Source organism: Branchiostoma belcheri, unplaced genomic scaffold (genome assembly GCF_001625305.1).
Source record: "Branchiostoma belcheri isolate BF01 breed outbred unplaced genomic scaffold, Haploidv18h27 scaffold26, whole genome shotgun sequence".
Lineage (NCBI taxonomy): Eukaryota > Metazoa > Chordata > Leptocardii > Amphioxiformes > Branchiostomatidae > Branchiostoma > Branchiostoma belcheri.
Genome location: NW_017803865.1, coordinates 1711904 through 1727299, shown reverse-complemented (window position 1 = coordinate 1727299; position 15396 = coordinate 1711904). Strand labels below are relative to the sequence as shown.

The 15396-nt window shown below is 44.6% G+C and overlaps 2 protein-coding genes across 4 annotated transcripts; both read right to left on the bottom strand.

Annotated features, from left to right (window-relative positions):
* Window positions 1-238: 238 nt before the first annotated feature.
* LOC109471903 lies at window positions 239-4756 on the bottom strand. The gene is given in 3 exon segments (XM_019771353.1): window positions 239-923; window positions 925-1552; window positions 1826-4756. Coding segments are annotated over 3 exon segments (2937 nt in total). The 5' UTR covers window positions 4020-4756; the 3' UTR covers window positions 239-808.
* A 350-nt stretch (window positions 4757-5106) lies between these two features.
* LOC109471930 (sodium-dependent lysophosphatidylcholine symporter 1-B-like) lies at window positions 5107-14278 on the bottom strand. Of its 3 annotated transcripts, none has more exons than XM_019771427.1 (15): window positions 13987-14278; window positions 13197-13353; window positions 12904-13025; window positions 12395-12521; window positions 11884-11962; window positions 11513-11652; window positions 11334-11424; window positions 10603-10724; window positions 10324-10407; window positions 8015-8098; window positions 7553-7665; window positions 7053-7190; window positions 6667-6843; window positions 6231-6302; window positions 5107-6092 (listed from the first exon to the last, which is right to left on the bottom strand). In XM_019771427.1, exons 2-15 carry the CDS (start codon window positions 13326-13328, stop codon window positions 6089-6091), a joined length of 1485 nt encoding a protein of 494 aa, XP_019626986.1. In that variant the 5' UTR covers window positions 13329-13353; window positions 13987-14278; the 3' UTR covers window positions 5107-6088. The 3 variants fall into 3 exon arrangements, with proteins under 3 accessions (XP_019626986.1, XP_019626987.1, XP_019626988.1); XM_019771428.1 differs by having other exon boundaries at window positions 13197-13345; XM_019771429.1 differs by having other exon boundaries at window positions 13197-13330.
* Between the last annotated feature and the right edge of the window lie 1118 nt (window positions 14279-15396).

The window sequence follows — 15396 nt, the reverse complement described above, 5'->3', positions numbered from 1 at the left end:
TGCTACTTTCATTAATTTACATTATTTTCCAGAAAATACTTATAAAGGTCACCCAATATACTAATGACATATATAAAAAAATCCCTCTAAAATACAAGCGGCTCAAATCAATATCATAAAACATTGATGATTAGAGTCTCCTTTTCTTTTGATTACGTACCATTTGTATATGTTTTGATCCCAATAATATCGTATTAATAATCCTAAATCAAAGTTTATCTTCTTTCAAGCCTTAGTTCCAAAAGAAGACTGAGTGCCATCCAAGGCGCAAATTGCACTCACTGACTCCTTGGGTAGGTTTTGATCGCTGTGTAGGTTCAGCTTTGGAGGTCAGCGAGTACAAGCAAGGAGACCCGTAAAAAGGAATGACACCCAGGCTAGTTCAAAAGAGCATCAATGCGAATTTTAAAAGTTCTAGTTTTTATTATTTTGTTTGTTTGTTTCTTTGTTTGTTCGTTTTTCCAGTAATTTGTGTGAGTAGGGTTTATACTCATAAACAACCTCCTTTTTGGTAGAAGTATGTGTGCTTGCGAGCTAGGCACATGATCAGGTTTCCGACATTTGGTCAAATGTGTGATTATTTGGTACAAATCTGCGATAAGATGCTGTCTGAATAAAAGGACGCTGTCTGAATTTTTTGACACGGTAATGAATTTGTCAGGCAAGCGTTGATGCTTTTTTCCAATTACTGTTATTCTGCGCCCTTTATAATAAATAGTTAAATAGATTGTGGGACGTCATTCAGTTGTGTTATAGGTTGTGGGTGAAGCGTGCGTTGTTTCCTATGGTGTGATATGGGTCCTCTCCCCTAGGATCTCCCACGGCCAGTAGGTGTTAGGTAGTGTGACGGACGCACCCCGTGGTGTGTTACGTGTTCACTCCCCTGGGATCTCCCAAGGCCAGTAGGTGTTAGGTGGTGTGAGGGACGCACGCCGTGGTGTGTTACGTGATTCCTCCCCTGGGAGCTCCCAAGGCCAGTAGGTGTTAGGTAGTGTGAGGGGGAGGGACGCACCCCGTGGTGTGTTACGTGTTCCCTCCCCTGGGATCTCCCATGGCCAGTAGGTGTTAGGTGGTGTGAGGGACGCACCCCGTGGTGTGTTACGTGTTTCCTCCCCTGGGATCTCCCAAGGCCAGTAGGTGTTAGGTGGTGTGAGGGACGCACGCCGTGGTGTGTTACGTGTTCCCTCCCCTGGGAGCTCCCAAGGCCAGTAGGTGTTAGGTAGTGTGAGGGACGCACCCCGTGGTGTGTTACGTGTTTCCTCCCCTGGGATCTCCCAAGGCCAGTAGGTGTTAGGTGGTGTGAGGGGGAGGGACGCACGTCGTGGTGTGTTACGTGTTCTCTCCCCTGGGAGCTCCCAAGGCCAGTAGGTGTTAGGTAGTGTGAGGGGGAGGGACGCACGCCGTGGTGTGTTACGTGTTCCCTCCCCTGGGATCTCCCAAGGCCAGTAGGTGTTAGGTAGTGTGAGGGGGAGGGACGCAAGTGTTCCCTCCCCTGGGATCTCCCAAGGCCAGTAGGTGTTAGGTGGTGTGAGGAGGGCGATGTGAGTAACCGTGACGTCATGACCCCTAGACAGGATTGCATCTGTGACGTTAGCGTAGTGACGTAAGCCTTGGTCAGCAAGCCGAGATACCAAAGCTGTACTCAACTGCCTTCGGGATCTTATACCTTCGACCTCGGAGGCGTTTCTGTAGAAGGGATTCCGCTGGCCTTTTAACTGTCCAGTCGATCCATATGTGGCCATGGATCGTTCGGACAGAGTAGTTCGCTGGTTTCGGAAGGCCAGCCGTTTCAATCTCCTGTTACTGATGACATCAAGCGAAAAATCTGCATCAGCATAGAAAGGCATGGGCCCACTCTCGTCATCTGGGATCTCACTGTAGGTGTGCTGTGGGGCAGGCACGGGGCGCTGTGCGGCCGTTTGGTAATCCGGGATCTCCCAGTATGTGTGCGGGAGGGCGGGGAGGAGGCGCTGGGCAGCGGCCATGTGGTCCGGGATCTGGCTGTAGGTGGGTTCGATGGACTGTAGAACAGCCGGCAATGACTTACAGGACGCCGCATCGGTTGGGGCGGCCTCGCGAGTGCGCGCAGGGAGGGAAGCTGTCCGGACCACACCGGCATCATCCGGGATCTCTGAGTACACGTGTGGGAGACCAGGCAGAGGTCTCTGAGCACAAGCTACGTCATCCGGGATCTCACTGTAAGTAGGTTTGATGGAATGTAGGACTGCGGGCAATGACCTACAGGAGACAGCGTCATCCGACGCCATCTTGCCTGCACATGCAGCAGGGAGGGAAGCGGACCTCAGCAAGCCGGGGAAGGTAACGCCAGGGGGAATGGTCCAAACGTGTGCATCGTCGCTGGTCATGTCGTCCTTAGCGTTCAACCTTGCTGCGCGCACCTTCCACAGCAACACTGCAAGGAACGACATGGCCAGAACGGCCACCGCCGAGACAACAACTGAGATGATAACATGACCTGGTACCTGAACCACCTCTAGGTCTGGCCCGAGAGTGGTAATACTTATCACATAAGAGTAGTCCCTCGGTTCTGACGATGTGTACTCTTTCTCTGTACTTTTAGAGTAGTGTGCCAGCCTACTGGAATGGTTCTTACCGATTGTGTAACAGGTTTCTGTTGTGGGAGTCTGGCGCAGGACTGGGAAAACGGTGAAGAACAACTTTGTGTGTTCATCTCTGGTGATGTAGATGCAGGTGATGTTCATTGTGTTGTCGTGGGTGACATTTGTGTGGATGGTGTACGTGTCAGACTCTGTGGTGGTGAGTGTGTTCGTGTCTTGTGTCTGAACAAATGACATGCCAACTCCTTCAGAGCCTGTAATCTCTGTGGCCATGGAAACCAATCGGAAGGTTGATTTCCCCATCAGGGGCACTGCGATTCCCCCATCGTATTCCCAAACCTGCCTGCACTGCTCTAGCGTGTTGGTGTCCGGTTTGTCGGGATCCAGGGAGCCACTGCCGGTAGCCAGGACAACTACAGGAGGCTGGATGGAGATCGTGCTCAGAGAACTGCCCAAAACACCACATGATTTGCCAGGGTTGACCACTCCCGTGAAAGCAGCCGTGCTATCCAAAGGATCAAGCATCCACCCAAACGAGAGCTCATGAGCATTGTGCCTGGCACAGAACAGGAACTTGGGTACCCAAACGACCATTGTTACAGACCCTCTGAACACATTGGCTAATAGATTTAACCTCCATTTCACTTTATGTGGTATTGCATTGTGGACAGATGACAGCATACCACTGCTGACATGTAGCTTTGTGATTTTAGACTGTCCCCGGAGCACATCTTCATCCAAACATGATAGATCATTATCCCTTAGGTCTAACCTCATCAACCAAAGGTGTTGGAATAACCCAGGGGAAAGACTATAGATTGCATTCGACTTCAGAATCAGGACCATTCTACCATTCAGTCCAAAGAGCCAGGAAGGATCGACAGCCTGCAACAGGTTGTTCTCTAGATCCAAGACATTTAGGGCAGTTAGATGCACGAAGCTCCCTGGCTCGATTCGCCTGATGTTGTTGTTGGACAAAATCAGCATCAAGAGATTCTTCAACCCAGTGAACCAGGTTGCGTTGACATTAGTCAACCTGTTAGAATCTAAGGACAGTTTCTCCAGACTGGAAAACCCAGCGAAGGTGTTATTTTCCACATCAGTGATCTTTGCATCTATCAAAGCCAAAGTGAGGACCTTCGCCTGATCGAGCGGTGCCAGTTTCTTGGCCGAGAGGACATGGAAGGGGTATCCTCTTATTGCCACTTCATTGGCTGTAGCAACAAAAGGGAACGGACTCACAGAGGCAACGTCCCCACTCAGGGCCTCACACATGACGCATGTGCCGGTCCGAGAAAATCCCAGCTTGAGTGAGAGAGGCCCACACTCTCGCCACCCAGCTGTCTTACACTGAGGAAGACTTGGGTCACCTGAGGCTGCACAGCCCAAGAAAAGCAAGAACAACATGGCGTTTTTCGTTGCACCCCCTCTTGCATGCATTTCGTCTACCCGTATCTGAACCTTTCATCCAAAAACTATTTGTCACTTACCTAATTGTACTCGATCAGCAGATATGTAACCACTAACAAGCTCGTCACGGTCAGCTGAGCACTTCTTCCCTTGGTTTTTCGGGAAGTTCGGCACCTAGCAAGTTTCGCACCTCCAACTGCGGCGGCGACTGTACGTCCGCTGCATGTACCAGACTAATGACTCCTGAGCGTTGTTTAATATGCATTAATTTCGCGATTGACATATTAGGAATTGTTATTCTACAATAGTTCGGGGACCCAAGCTCAGACTAATTGTATCTTTTGACTATTAAAGTGCCCAGAGTCCTTGAAATGCGTGTCTAGCTGAAATAAACCCGCCATTACAGTGTGTTCTTATTTGCTTTTTTATTACCTTTGCCTTCGAAGGTTATGTTTGTTGAAGCGTTTGTATGTCGTTAAGTAGCATAACTAAAGAGACTATGGATGGGTTGTTATGAACTTTGGCGTGTATTTAGATATTGACCTGTGGAAGAAAAATTAGATTTTGAACCCCTATCGGCTCTCCTTGATACTGAGGCAGAAATTTCGGTTTTGATATCTCTTGTTCTAGACATGCTAGGCTCGTGATGTTTGGGTGGTAAATAGTTCTTGTTCTTCTAAATACGTGGTTGGTTTGGGGTCCCTAGCATTTTTTAAAACTGCCGGGCCTATGTCCGTTTGAGACATCGGAAGGCTATAACTACTCAATGATTGTAAAGGTAAATAATGGGAATTTTATTCCTGGATGTAAAGTACAACTGCACATGGGGTGGTAAGTACATAAGTACAGTACATAGAGAGATTGTGTGTTTTTCAAACGCAGCTAAATTAGACTTTCTATATATATGATCCACTGCTCACCGAGTCACATGTGTCATCTGCATAACATGTGGTCCGACAGAAGTGGTGGATTGCTCATTCCTTGTCAAATACTGGAGTTAACGCTGTACAGTTTAAATTTGTTTCATAATGACCTGGCACAGATGAATTTTCAACATAAGCAAGATGCCCCCGCATTCTTAGAATATTTCAACGCTATTTTTAAAAATGTGAAAGGAGATAAAACGTTTGCATGAAACCTGCGTGAAACAACATCATACCCTACCGTTGCTGCCAAGGCCAGGGTAGACTTCTTCCCCCAGTGAGTCATGAGGCAGTGCCACACAGGCACGCCGACACAGGCAGACACCTACAAGTCAAGTCAACATTTACTGCACAACAATTTTAACAGGTACCATGTAAGGCATAGCAGTGTTGTATATAAGACTATATCAGCTAATTACAGCGAAACATAAGGCCATGAATTTAACCATCCCTCTAGGTCTGCCGTGGGCAATCTTCTTTACCGATAGCCGGGATTACCCCACGGACGCCAGTTCGTCCGTCACAGTTCCTCTGCAAGTACTTTTGGCAGAAGAAACACCCTGTCGTACACTTTATACTATGTCTTTTTTAAATTTACTTCATATTCATCACGAAACAAGACTCATGGGAGCCACTCAAAAGTTTTGGGTTACTGTACTGCACATCATTACAACTATACATAAATCATGCAAATTAGTGCCTTATTTGCATGATAAATGACAACATACTATGATGGTATTTGTTATAAGAAGAATTTTTACACTTTGGACAACTTTTATTGTTTGGTTCGAGAAGATCATCAACTGAGATGCAAATGAGGATTCTTTTTTTCATTATCAATGAGCTAAGTCAACATCATTGGGGAATATATAATATTCTGGATATCAGGGGTTTGATATCAAATATGAAGCAAGAACCGAAGTAGGACTGAGTATATGGAATACACCCTGAATTTTGAAAAAATACACTTCGAGTATATAAAAAAATTTCATCCAGGTTGCATCCCAGCTTACTTCGCCACTAGTGTGTAGGTTGTATAACTAGGGTTTCCCGAATGTGACGCGATTTTCCAGTTTTTCATTCCACCTGGTTCTGCTGGACTCCTGCGTATGAAGGGATCCCTAATAAACTTCAATTTCCAAACGACTTAGGAGATCATCAATATTCTTGTGGCCTTCATCTGAAAAGGATCCGGACATTCGGGTTAGTGTTGGATAATGTGAAAATGGCCTGATAATGTCATTTATAAAACCCAGAAGGAAAATAAATGAACGCACACACAGACACATACGCAGAGAGAGAGTTTTAATCAACCTACCTGTCAAGTAAGGGTGTACCCGGGTCCGCTTTCCGTTTTGAGGACCCTTTTGTTGGGATAACTTCTTTAGCCCTGTGAAGAACGAACAGTTCATATGACATCCATTTAAGAGATATCTTTTGAAAACTTGGATCATACAGTTTATTATACACGCCAAATAACTGCAGTATACCAACCAAGCAACCGGCCGGCCGACAGACCGACCGACCAACCAAGCAGCCAGCCAGCCAACCAACCAACCAACCAACCAGCCAGCAAGCCGACCGACCGATCGACCAGCCAGCCAACCAACCAACTAACCAACCAACCAACCAACCAACCAACCAACCAACCAACCAACCAACCAAACAACCAACCAACCAAACAACCAACCAACCAACCAACCAACCAACCAACCAACCAACCAACCAACCAACCGACCAACCAAGCATCTTACCGCATTTTCTGCAGAAACCTGTTAGTAGAGAGTCTGCCGTGCTCCGTGATGGGGTACAGCCACAGGAAGATCAGCCCGCAGGCGGAGTACGCGGCCGGACAGATGGAGATCAGCACCCTGAGCGCCCAGCTGACTGACTCGGGCTGGCTACATCGTCCCGTCTTGTAATCTGATAATCTAAACAGACAGAAATGTTACAACTAGCAAATTGATGCCTAATCGTTAAATCTATTAAGTAAGATTTTAGAAGACTGTCAGACTGACTGACAAGACAACAGCAAAGATATCGTGTGTCAAATCATTATAGCCATTTTGAAACTTAAAGGATGGTATTAATCATAGCGTGTGTTATAGGCTGTAACATATTTACAGGAATTTGTATTTACTTGAGTGCAAATGCCGTCAGTCCCTGGGAAACAGCTTTCCCCGTGTTACTGAAAAACGAGAAGACACCGAAGAACAGAGACTCTTTACTGTTGCCTCGCTCTAACGTGTAGTCGTCTATGACGTCAGGCAGCATACTCCTGGAAGTCATACAAACAAGTTTGTAACTAGTGTAAACTAGTTCGCAATAAATGCATCAATAAATAGATAAACATGAAGAAGGCAATCTATCTCTCACATTTTGTTCTAGGACAAAGGGATGCATCGATATCAGTTTTCAATTGCACGATAGGTCGGTCAAGCGACTGTCGAGAAGCAAGGATTCAAGCAGCCGACTGTCTTCTCCAGAGGCAGGGTTGATAACACCCACTGACTGAAAATTCTTTGTAAGTTCCTGGATATTTCAAGTGCATTCTAGAAATTCTCACTACATTTAAAATATTTGTGTTATTGTGGCCGGACCAAATATTTGCGGGAGTTTCCCAATTCTTCTTGAACTCACCAGGGAATCAGCACGAACGGCGCGAAGAGCGATCCTCCGAACGCAGCGAGCGGCAGGACGGCGTACAGCAGACCGGGTAAAAACATCAGGCTCAGGGCGAACCCCAGAAACAGCTGCAGGGATGAGGGTGGTAAGTACATAAGTACAGTACATAGAGAGATTGTGTGTTTTTTAACGTAGCTAAATTAGACTTTCTACAACATATGATCCACTGCTCACCGAGTCACATGTGTCATCTGCATAACATGTGGTCCGACAGAAGTGGCGGATTGATCATTCCTTGTCAAATACTGGAGTTAACGTTGTACAGTTTAAATTTGTTTCATAATGACCTGGCACAGATGAATTTTCAACATAAGCAAGATGCCCCCGCATTCTTAGAATATTTCAACGCTATTTTAAAAATGTGAAAGGAGATAAAACGTTTGCATGAAACCTGCGTGAAACAACATCATACCCTACCGTTGCTGCCAAGGCCAGGGTAGACTTCTTCCCCCAGTGAGTCATGAGGCAGTGCCACACAGGCACGCCGACACAGGCAGACACCTACAAGTCAAGTCAACATTTACTGCACAACAGTTTTAACAGGTACCATGTAAGGCATAGCAGTGTTGTATATAAGACTATATCAGCTAATTACAGCGAGACATAAGGCCATGAATTTAACCATCCCTCTAGGTCTGCCGTGGGCAATCTTCTTTATTACCCCACGGACGCCAGTTCGTCCCTCATCGTTCCTCTCAAAATGCAAGTACTTTTGGCAGAAGAAACACCCTGTCGTACACTTTATACTATGTCTTTTTTTATTTACTTCATGTTTACCACGTGCACGAAACAAGACTCATGTGAGCCACTCAAAAGTTTTGGGTTACTTTACAGACAGTACATGAGGACAGATGTTTGTTGACCTTGAAAAGACTTGAAAAGTTTATGGTTATACCCATGTGGGAAACAATCACGTGGTAGCTTGTTCCATAGTGATGTTGTTCTAGGAAAGAAGCTCTCAGCGTGGAACTTTCTCCTAAGAGGTGGTGTATATAGGAAGATAGGGTCTTCTACCAATAGTGTATGGCGTAGAATCGACGTGTAGATTTCACTAGTTCAAAAGTTTATAGCTTTGCAGATTTAGCCATTGGGAAAGACACGCAAGAACACTGTAACATTCCTCTCGTTGAAGAAATGCAGTTGGAAAAGAAACAAGAAGCCATAGGTGACAATTCTCCGTGAAGTATTATATATTGCAACAAAAAGAAGTAGTCATTGGCAACAATTCTCTGTGAAGAAAATAAATTGAACAAAGAAAAATTGTTTAAACGCGCGTCGGCTCAGTCATCTTAAGTCGCAACAACCAATCAGAGATGCGAAATGCCGACAAGTGACGCGGGATTTGGCGAAGGGCGCGCGGTGCCCGAAATATTTTTGCGTCAATATTCAGCGCCGTGTTTCAAGAGATTAATACCGAGAAACAAATTCTTTTCTTGTTTTGAACGCATAAACATGCATTTACGCTAATCTAGTATGATTCAGGGTTACTTTTTTTTACCTGCCATGGCCAGATTATCTAAAGATGTATGTATTGTGTGTACAATCTATAGAAAGAGAAATGTACATCAGGTCCGATCATCCGATTTTCACGTTTCGGTTTTTTGGACTCGGTTCATGAACGTATTTTGGTTTGGCTCCTGGAATGTGCGAAAAAAATGACTCCCGGGACTGTCTACAGGGAACACTCGCACATTCGCGGTGTATCAGGACAGCGCGACTGGTCGGCATTAGCGCAGTCCCTGTAATTAGTAACAGTTGCACATCAATCCGGCCGAAAGCATGATTGTGTAACACAGGCTACTTCTTCATATACCAGCTCATACTACACGACGCCTAATACAACTAGCAAATCATAAAATTACCCGATCTACTAGTACTGTATGTGCGGTTTACCAGCCCCAGACCACATCCGACCACGAGGCAGAACACATTGATGGGTTGCTCAAAAATATTGTCCATGTTTACAAAGAGCTGCTCCACTAACACTATGGAGCGGCCCACCCAAAAATATTGGCCATGTATCGTTGCTAGGACGACCGGCCAGTTGCTACGTGACTAAATGCACGCCGCCACTAGGTCGCCACACCCGACCAGTTCGAAATCGATAGGATTACGTCATCGGTATTAACATTTCCTAATGTTGACCATCAGCCCCGCCGCGACTTACTACCGGTGACATAAACGGACGACAACATTTCAACGGCATGGGGATGTTTCGAAAATAACCATTTACTCCAATATCAAAACAGCTACGGTAAAAATAAAAAGACGTGCATCATCCCGGACATAATGCAACACCACATGCGAAATTACACAGAAATGCGACGTACGGAAGAATGCGTTTTGGCTGCGAACATCTTCCAAAAAACTTGGCATCTCTTAACCATGGGCAAAAACATCTGGAACCACTTATCAAAACCACCCCGTATCTGCATGAACTTTTACCCCCCCCACTGCTATTCCAAACAACGCGTTTTTCTGGACCATTCCAATTCGCCTCGTAATTGTAGGGGTGCGTCTGCGATATTACATTGACCGCGAAAGCAGCAACGGCAAAAATACACATTCGTGCATCAACACGGGCATGCCCGCAGACGGCGTATAAAATTGCGTGCCGATTACACAAAGAGAACCCAGTGTTTTGACTGCGAACATGAAAAATCAGCCGATCACAACACTCCGTCCGGAGGTCCTGACCTCCTTCACGGAGTAATTAAAGATCTCACCATAAACAAAAGCAGGACGTTTTGAACCTGGTATCCTAGCCCCAGCGAGTACTGCACGAACAAGGCTATGTTTGCTTCTATGCCCTGTAATTGATATCAGAAATAATGTTAATCAGCTGTCAAGATCCAATCTCAGAAGACGATGTCTATAGATAATTAATATTACTACATTTAACTGACGATATTATCATCCATATATTCATCATGTATAGTGTCCCAGACAAATGTTGTGTTTTCTGTCGACACTTACAAAAGGGCAATCAAAATCTTAATACTCACGAAAACCGCCATCCAAATGAACAGATCTACGCACTGTAGATAACGAAATGGGCGATGACTCAAGATCTCCAGCACACTTTGGAAGATGGGCTCTTTTTCTGTTGTCTCCTCTGCTGCGCCACCTTGAATGGTTTTTTTCGGTCAGTAGTGTATTATATACTCTCTGGATGACATTCATTCTGTATACTTTAAATACTATTCGATATATATACGCATGAATCAGACCGTGTCTTCTGTCGTTGTGTATAACAAAAATAATCAAACTGCACGGAAGGTCATGTGTATTTGTGTCTGCCACACATGACACGTATACTGTAGTATGTCCTCCCGAACACTAATGAACTACCCCCAACCATGTTTGGTAATATGTTGTGATTTGTGAGCAAGGTCGGTTGTGGTTGGTTGGTGTTCGGCAAGGTTGGCTAACGTTTCAAAATGTTGAAAACATCCGGGTGTGGACGGAGGTTAGGCCAGGGTTGTCTGTACGCGTGTTGAGGAGTAGATCAGCTAGCCTGGGTACCCAGGCTATAGATCAGCAGTGTTCGGGGTCAACTTTGTCTCAAATTTGTCTTAAATTTAACTCAAATTTGAATTGATTCGTATAAAAAGATACAAACTTGTCTAAATCTGGTCAGACTGCTCCCGAACTTTAGCCAGCTTTGGTTGGTTGTTGGTCGGGAGGAGGTTCTGAATGTGTGACAGGGGCTTTACCCAGCGGCTAGAACACTTACTGTATCGCTCAGTGGTTCCCAGCAGACTGGCGAGCGTGGTGACCAGAAGCAGGCAGCCGGCCACGCCTGCAGAGATCAAATAACCCTCGCGCTGAAAAAGTAAACAAACACCCCATGTCAAGGCTGCCGCCTATGATGATCTAATATGGTGACATCATCTGAATTTTTAGGAGTTTTACCTGTTTTTGAAGATGGGCCGGTTGTATTGTAGAGTTGGACGCGGTGGAGCATTCCAGGTGAAGTTCTTGGCCGTACGCAGCGACGATCTGTCCGTGGTACGCCACCCCGACAACCAGCCCGAACAACTGCGCAGCCGATCCTGTAAAACGCAAACCGTGCTTTCATTACGGTGACAGTGAACAAAAGGTACATCCTTCCTTCCTTCCTCCATATTATATCTCCCTATGGTGCTCGAATGCTAGAAATGCTCGCGAGCATAAGACATATTGTGTTGTCTCGCAGACATGTGAAGCTTCTTTTCTCCTAAAGTCAGTTCTAAATCTAAAAGAAGGTTGATAGTGCAACATCAGTAAATGAACTGAAAACTTACTGTAGGCAGTTATGGAGTCCCTTTCCTTGCTGTTGGTGGTCATGTACATCACTTTGGACTTGTTGGCCACGGAATAACACTGTAATAAAGACACCGTACGCTTGAGCATCGCCGTAAAACATACATATGGGTTTCTATCTAGTTCTATGTCTGAATGAGTTAAGGTTAGGATCAGGCACGGTTCTGGATAAACCCGTAAATCGTAGATTTTCCCCAGTTTAGACTATCCACGACCGTCCCTGAGCTTGGTTCTGGATAAACCACGGTTCTGAATACAACAATATATATATTTTTTCTGCCATGTGTTGCAGACACCAGAAGATCTGAATAGCTTCATGTAAGTACCAGTATGATACATATATGTAAGAAAATGATCAACGTACGTCAACCGCTAGACGGTTTAGCCACGTGTTGAAACGTCAAAAATTCACAAGAATCACATTCAAATTTACAAAAACAAAACGTGTTATGAAGAATATACTGCATGTAGTAACGTAGCTTTTTTACTCACACACTGTACAACCTCGGAGCTTGTCCAAATTAGAAAGTAATATGAAACTAGCCCGGCTTCGGGGAAAACTGGAACGTACCACCGCATGAAGTAGAGAACGATTTGAATGGGTAATGTACACCAGAGCCTAAAACCAAAGAAAGTAGAGAAAAATAAACTATTAAGGTAATCTAAGACAAAACAACACTTAGCTTTGTCCTTACTCTAATATAATGTGTTTCCAACACGACTCCCTCCTATTTCAAACAAAGACTGTGTCGACCAAGACTCCAATCGGATCTCAACAGGTACATTCTATCAGATCGGGGTCTCTACCTACTAGTATATATATTTTTAGTCAAGGCTTAAAGAGTCAAGACCTAGCTATAAATTGCATCATTCCACGCCGACTAACATGTGCTTTGCAATTGAGTGACCGTAGCGGGTTTCTTATGTACCCAGCTATTGTTCTACACTAGTATATGATATGTGAATGGAAAAAGCGATCGACTGAAAGCCTGAAACATTACCATGGTTTGACCTTTCCCCATCTGGTGTCCGTTCGGTCGATGAGATACCCAGCGACAGGTGCGGTCATGATCATGCACATCAGACTGGAGAAGATGATCCCTGATGTCTGCATTGGCGGTAACTGCAACATTTGGTCGGTTTTTGTTTGTTTGATAGAAAAAATGCATTGATTTATTATCATTCCTGCAATGTACGGTGTACAAGTGTGTGTGTGTGTGTGTGTATGTGTGGAAATTTGCGTGGTGCAGGTAATTTGCAATGTAATTAGGTATACAGAAAAAAGATGACTGACCTGAGCTACTTCCAGCAGGAAGACGTTCCCGTACATGGCCGTGATGGAGACTAACGCGTCGATAGAGAACGTAGCGGAGGCGTACATCAGCTTCTCACACACGGACACTGTCTCCGTCTCTTCTGTCGCCATTTCTCAAATAAAATGGTCTGATAAACTGGTCGGATTAGAATTTATGGGTCAGAACTAAACAGCTGTCAACAATTGAAGAAGCAAAACTTCGTATGATTTAAAGTGTAAATTTTCCCTTCAATAAATATACTCAACTTACGGCTGATTTAATTAGGTACACTATTCTTCTCTAATTAAAATGATACGTGTTATCTTGATGAGAGTAAAATTTCTACATGATTCAATACGTAATGTTAGTAATTTTCAGTATGCGTCGGTTCCAAAACTGGTCCGTACCCGGAGGGCTATTTGTCTGTTTGAGGTCATTTTTTCATCCGTCGAACGATTGCTTCTTTGTGACTCGGAACAGTTATGGACAGTATGCAACTAGTTTTAAGATAATTTCCTGATGTATATATCATCAACGATATGGACGGGAGTGTCACGCCTACATTAACACGTTACGTAGAACAGCCACTTGCTAACAATGGGGGTCATTATTTAATATACATACGAAGAAATTAAACAGCAGTTAACGATGGCTATCTAGTTCTTTCTTCGGCACCGCGAAAGAACAATCAGAGAGTGTGCCATGACATCGTCTTTTGGACGTCCATATAAAGGTGCTAATTCAAGCATACACAACAAAAATATACAATAAGTAATGAGCTCTTCTTACCTGAGGTATACTCGTGGCTGATTGACTTTTCAGAGTTTACAAAATGTACAGGCCGCCTTTGGTGTCAAGGTCATGGCACTTACAACTTTAGTTGGCCCGTAGCAGATCGAGCCCAGAAAACGAAATACATGTCCACCTGCACAGTGTCAGGCTCGGAACCGAATACAGGTGACAGGTGGGTGGACCCTTGCTGAACAGTGGTGGCTCGCTGGGGCACTGGTTGTACGGCTTTTGCAGAAGGCGTAATCTGGTTTGGCAGTATTCAAACGTCAGACCTCTACCAGCCTTAGGCCATCCAGGTATTTTGTTTGGCAAAACATGTTCAGATAGCAGAATGTAGACCATGCAGGCTTCCATCGGACTTTCCGAACAGAACGTTCTGTTGCAGTTCTTTAGAATGAACTTTAGAATGATAGTGCCACTCATACGACACTGATTCTAAATCTTACATATTCTTCATTTACTAACGCAAGGTTACCAGTTTACGGTCGAATTATGGAAAATTCCATTTTTTGTGAAAACGCATGGGCAGAACTAAATATTTAACCCATGTGAAGAAACAGTAGTTTGTCGGTTATAAAAGTGTGTGCCGTGTCATTTCTTCCCTGCGTTTTTTGTGCCGTGCCAGCTTTTATTTATTTAGTAGTTAACAGTGGAGAATTGCTCTAGGGTGACCAATTAACGGTCACTTGGACCTTTGTCCTTGTAGTGCTCTACTTATAAGCGCAAATAAACAAACACCTTCTGCAAAAAAATACCGAAGTGGTCAACAACAAACCACGGTAAAATGTCAGTGTGTAGCCCACTGTCCCATGCAGTAGCGCTGTGGTGCTAAATGAGGCTGGACCTGCATTTTTCCCTCAGTAGAACGTGACATAATGGCCCAAGATGTTCCATAAAACCGTTGCAATAGATTACAAGCGTCTATGCCCCTCCAGACAAAACGGAACGTCGTGAAAACCCGAGCAAACTTTTCGCTGCGGACGCAGGAAGCCATTTTGGCATTTTTGCATAAATTAATGGGCAACAGCGCCACAGTGCGACTTTTACAAACCTTTCTGCAGTTCAAAACAGTGACGTCACCTGATGTAACGATGATGATGATTAAAATGGCGTTCGAAAAACGCTAGTCGGCGACAACTGTCGCTGTTTGTTTGTTTGTTTGTTTGTTTATTAGATCTCCATTATATATCTTTTGCTCATTTATATCTATGAAGGTGTTTGAAAGTTTCATACCTCAGAACACCATGGATGATTGAGATAAGAAAGCCAGGTTTGATGCCAGCTATTGTTACAATTTCCTAGCATTCTTGGGATTTTAAAAAATCGACGAAATGTTGAGTATTGTATTATGTGAAAAACACAACATGCGTCCAAGTCCATGTTACCTTGCTGTCCCGTCATATCGGA